This window comes from Herpailurus yagouaroundi, unplaced genomic scaffold (genome assembly GCF_014898765.1).
Source record: "Herpailurus yagouaroundi ecotype Mexico unplaced genomic scaffold, PumYag 77, whole genome shotgun sequence".
NCBI lineage: Eukaryota > Metazoa > Chordata > Mammalia > Carnivora > Felidae > Herpailurus > Herpailurus yagouaroundi.
Genome location: NW_024412388.1, coordinates 52,583,957 through 52,589,745, shown reverse-complemented (window position 1 = coordinate 52,589,745; position 5,789 = coordinate 52,583,957). Strand labels below are relative to the sequence as shown.

General features: G+C 33.0%; 1 protein-coding gene across 2 annotated transcripts in view; it reads right to left on the bottom strand.

Moving 5' to 3' along the window:
- Positions 1-5,789, bottom strand: part of EFCAB7 (EF-hand calcium binding domain 7) — a 47,403-nt gene that overhangs the window by 37,187 nt on the left and 4,427 nt on the right. For both annotated transcript variants that reach the window (XM_040470470.1, XM_040470471.1), the window contains exons 3-6: positions 3,162-3,373; positions 2,437-2,523; positions 1,678-1,873; positions 1,106-1,227 (exon numbers count right to left, since the gene is read on the bottom strand). In XM_040470470.1, coding sequence (XP_040326404.1) covers positions 1,106-1,227; positions 1,678-1,873; positions 2,437-2,523; positions 3,162-3,373 — 617 coding nt within the window. The remainder of the gene's footprint in view (positions 1-1,105; positions 1,228-1,677; positions 1,874-2,436; positions 2,524-3,161; positions 3,374-5,789) is intronic.

The following is a 5,789-nucleotide window of genomic DNA, read 5'->3' as shown; positions in this document are numbered from 1 at the left end:
AAAGAAAGAAAGAAAGAAAGAAAGAAAGAAAGAAAGAAAGAAAGAAATTGTATTGGTAAGGGCCCAATTAACAGGAGCATGACACTGAGAAAAAGTCTTATTATGGTTTTAATATAATCCATATTAATATTTTTCTCTATATACACTGGCTAAAATTATTTACACTTTTGAATTAGATAAACCACAATTATTTAACTAAGTTAATTTTATGAGCTTTTAATTTAGTTGCAAATTAGAGAAAGCTACCATTGGTAGAAAATAATATTGTTGGAACACTAAATATTGTGTGTGAACATGTTGGACATGCACACCAAATTGCTTAGGGTGTAGAGATTCCTAAACAGTCTGAACAAAATTCCTTGGAGATAATGTTTTAAAATTTTAATATAGAACAAATGTCACTCTCTAGCAATTTAAAGATATAAGGGACTTCAGAGTTCAATAACAAATACAGAGTTGTTATTTGAAACAAAAATGTAGCCCTTGAGAACAATCAGTTCAGTTTTCTAACAGCAGTTATAGTATGTGGTCATAACCATTTTTCCCCCTTTTACAGAGGTCTCTAGGTACACATTTTTAATGTATCCTAGCAGTTTCCAGTTAATGTTTTATATTTCTGTAGCTATTATTTTCTGTTGAAAGAAAACTAGTAAAGGTTGAGTCTAAAAAGGGAAAACAAAGGAAGAAGATCAATATTAACACTCCACAAATATTGACTTAGCAAGGTGACTTTGTTGTCTTTCTCTCATAGGAATTGATATTGAATGAATGATGTATTTATAGGAAATACCTATGGAAAACATGTTAAACAAAACCAAAAAATTGCTATGCAAAGTTCATAATCAGATAATCAATTCATCAAGTTCAAAAATTGAAAAGACACCACTTTCAAATTGAAGATCTTTCAATAATATTCTTATTCATCATTTTTACTTTAAAATCATTAAAACTGGCTTATCGGTAGAAATACTGTAATCCACAGAAAAATCTCAAAGAATTACTTCACAAACTTTATTGGTTCTCTGTAGACACCAAATAGTTATTAATAAACTTAATGTCAAATATTTGCAGAAAAAGTCTTACCTATTAATTTAAAATACTATACCTTTATTGAATTTGGCTCGGTTAACTTTGAGTTTCTGTTACTATTAGCACCCATGGTAATTGTGAAGGAAATAGATGTTTTGAACTTTCTAGTTGTTGCCAGTGAAGAACTCCTGGTATCACCTGTAATAAGTAAGAGTTAATTACTTGGTCTTACATTATCAAAAGTCATCAATAGGAAGTCTGTTTCTAAACATAGTGTAGCATAAAAGGCATATGTATTAATTTCCTTCTTTTTTTCCTTCCTATTGAAATAAAGTCAGAAGTTTCATATTTATCAGGCTTTAGTGGTCCCTAATGTAGGTTCTATTAATAAGATTCTTTATTTCAATATGTCAGTCACTCTTTACTCTGAAATTTTAGTTTTAATAAAATATAATGAGCATAGCCAAATCAAGTTCCATAATAAAATTTTACTTCAATAGATTTTTACATCTGAGAGAGTCTAGAAACAGTAGCTAACAAAAAGTTGGATTCTCATTTATCATTGTTAAGCTAAGATAGAAAGAAAAACTTATCTGATTATGACCCTTCATTCTTATTCAAGAAATCTTTAGTATCAAAAGTAAATACCTTTATTTGAGAATGTTTCCTGCTCAGTTTTTCTTATGATTCTAGGCGATGGTTTTGGTACTGATGATGGGTCCCTTTCAGGAGGTCCTTCAATGTGGTTTCCAAACTGTTGACGTCTCAGTTTACTGTCAACTTCCAGTTTTTCTACAGTAGTTTTGAGACATTGCTCATTGGTTGTCACATATAATTTACAAAACTACAGGAAACAAAAAAGTAGTCCAGTGGGTAAAACCTTCAATCATACATTTGGGAGAAGGCAAATGCACATTAGTAGGCAAGGGATAGACTGATAGATGGAATATATTTCCTATTGAACTAGGTTACTCATTTTATTTTCTTGAATCAGATTGACCACTCTCAAGTGACCTAGTGAAATGTAGCCATGATTCAATGAGGAGGTCATACTCTGAGTGAAAATAAAATGTTACACAAAGAGAAGTGATTTATTATTTTTTTATAAGACATGTGTAGACTTGAGTTTGTTCTAAATAATTTTTATGATTCTTCCACCCCAGAAACGGCATATTTCTGAGAAGAGTCTCTATGTTTGAGTGCATATCTGTAATGTGTGAGCACATGCATGTATTTTACCTTGCTTATTTCTAATGTAGTCATCAGGTTACAATACTCTTCAGATTAAATGTCAAGTACACTTTGTACACAACATATCAAATACATCATTGCCAATATCAAAAAGATGTGCCCTTTAAAAATTCTTCTACACAGTACACAAATTTACATTAGCATGAACTTATGTACCTTGATGTAATCAAATTTGCCATCAGCATTTACATCTGCCAAACTTGTTACAGCATTTACTTCTTCTCGAGTCATCTTCTCCCCTCTCTGAGAAAACAAGATTTATTTTAAAGCAACATGACTATCACTTTGTTATGCGAGGGACAGGAGGAGAGTGAAAATTTATTTTAATCTTTTCTACAAGTCAACTTGAATATATGGTTTCATTATAAACCTCAGAACGAGTATTATGTCAAGCAATAATGAAATTCATCTAAATTAAAATTTCACAATTTTATCAAATTTTGTAAAAGTATCAATTTCTGTTTACTAAATTTCAACAATATATATTATAGATCCAGTAATAATACTACCACTGAATTTAGAGTAATGATAATTCTCCCGTGATACCAATAATCAAAATGGATTCCCAATCCCATTTATACTTTGTTTCTCTTTTATTATCACATATGAACCTATTCCTAAATTACAAAAAGTTCTGAGCAGCAAATAATTGCAAAGGCACACAAGGGGACTGCAACATGGGTTCAATTTTATACTTTATGTTTTATTTACAAAGCACTTTTCATCCAGAAGGATCCTTAAGTACTTTATAAACAACCTATATGTGGTTCACTTCACCTGCCAATGAAATAGCTATTTTTAATGTGGCCTTGGTAGCCAAAGTTAGATTCCAAATAGTTTGGCCAGCAATGCATATTACAAAACTATTTCACAAATCTTACCTTTGTTAGAAGTTTATAAAGATCAGCGTGCAAAATACAGCCATCATCATTTACATCTAATTGCTTAAATGATTTTAGTAGTTCTGCTTTTGAAGTAGGTTTTTCCTTCCTTAAAATTATACAAAAATCATCAAAATTCAGTTTGGCAGTTTGAGGAGTCCAATATTTATTAATGGTCTTTTGGGATGGATTTCTTCCTGCATGCTGTAGAGCTGCCCAATTAAACAAGTGTTATTATAGTAATTTGGAATTGGTACCTAAGTATATATTTTTTAAAATCATTATACACTACACTATTATACACAAGTACACATACACCTTTGGGTTGATAATCTAGTGATATCAATGTATGCCTGACTTATAAAAATGAAAAAAATACATGTTATCATTTAATGCCAGAATTAAACTCATTTTTCCTATTCTGACAGTTGGTTCTCAACCTACATAGTTTAACTAACTGAAAACATCGATTTACTTTGTAAAAGTGCCTGGAGGAAAAAAAAAAAGATTAAAAACAACCATCCACTTATTTTGAGGACATAAGAATAACCACAAAAAGTATAAATTATTACTTTTTCTGGCCCAACAAATACCTTAATGAAATGAGGAAATCATTAATCTGAGAAAACTATTGTCAACAAGGCATGTATCTATCTAAAATGTTCATCACTACTAAACATTAGGGCTTCAAGAACATTAGTTGTTAATCATTAATCAAGTCACAAATGTCAAATATATACACAAAAAGTATCTATTTACAGTTATAGCCTTGCTAAAGATCAAGAATGTCAACATACTTAAAAAAAATTTTTTTTAACATTTATTTACTATTGAGAGACAGAGAGACACAGAGCATGAGCAGGGGAGGGGTAGAGAGAGGGGGAGACACAGGATCTGAAGTAGGCTCCAGGCTTTGAGCTGTCAGCACAGAGCCCGACACGGGGCTCGAACTCACAAAGCGTGAGATCATGACCTGAGCTGAAGTCAGTCACCCAACCAAGTGAGCCACCCAGGCGCCCCAAGAATGTCAACATACTTTGAGAGAAGTATGCATTATAGAGACGCAATGGTCAAATCACTTGGTTTTTAACCAGAATTTTTACAAACAGTCCTTTAACTGGTTATTTTAGAGACATTCTTGTTTTAAAAGGTATGCTCTTATATCTATGAAAGGCAACAAATTACAATGTGAGAAAGGCTTTTGTATTTGCATATGCCATACACATTAAAACATAATGGCTTTAAACAATTGTACTTTGTACAGTTTAAAAGCAGCAAATGGGTAATTTGCACATAAACAAATCTCTGCATATTAAGACCTAACACTATCTAAAATGAACCCATGGTAAGTTTCCTAAACACTAGAGAAGGAATTAATAGAATTTTAAAACGTATAACTGTCTTAAATCGTGCTACAACTTCTATTATAAAACCTTATATTGGATATTTCTAACAATCATAGGTGAAATTTCACAAGATCTTGCATTACACTTAGCACTATAAAAAATGATAATCTGGGGGCTCCTAAGTGGCTCAGTCGATTGAATGTCCAACTTCAGCTCAGGTCATGATCTCGCAGTTTCTGAATTTGAGCCCACATCAGGCTCACTGGTGTCAGCGCAGAGCCCACTTTGGATCCTCTGTACCCCTTGCTCTGCCTCTCCCCTGCCTGCATGCTCTCTCTTAAAAATAAACATTAAAAAAATGATAATCTGGATGGTCTACAATTTAATGAAAAAGGACTAATACATATAAAATAATTTAACTAAAAAAAATCTGCAAGGAAATAAAAACCAGATCAGGGCAGTAAATATAGACATTTATGAGTCCCTTATTTTGAACATTCATTGTGCATGAGCATAATAAAGGGTTTTGTTTTTTTCAGAGATTCAAACTTCTTGGTTCCTAAGGTTTATAATACAACTAGGAAGTCCACACCTGAAGGGTAAAATTGCTACCTGTGGTTATGATTCACAGTTAGTAACATATTAGAAGTCCACAGACTAAGAGAAATGTTCCCATCCTCCAGATTATGACAGTGAATCATACCTAGATAATTTAAACTTTGAGACAGAAATGGAAACAAGATCATCATCCAGGGCGACTTGTAGAGTTAACAGAAGTTGCAGCTGTAGGCACCTATCTGGCTTAGTGGAATGAACATCCCACTCTTGATTTCAGCTCAGCGCATAATCTCACAGCCGTAGGATTAAGATTTACATCAGGCTCCATGCTAAGAGTGGGGCCTGCTTGGGATTCTCTCCCTTTCTCTCTCTCTGCCTCTTTCCTACTTGCATGCACACTTCTCAAGTATTTTGCCTAGCATAAAAACAGACCATTTTGTAACTCCTCTATAAAGACAGTCAGGAAAAAGGTACATATGTTTTAGGATTCCATCCCGAGCCAATGTCCACCCTTTAAAAGGTAAGACTATAAACAGGACCTAAATGAAGTTGTGATTTGAAGTCAAAAGTCCATGTGAAAGAAAATGCCGGGGTGCTTGAGTGGCTCAGTGGGTAGAGCATGCAACTCTTGATCTCAGGGAGTTGGAGCCCCACTGTGGGAGTAGAGAATACTTGAGAGAAAGAAAGAAAGAAAGAAAGAAAGAAAGAAAGAAAGAAAGAAAGA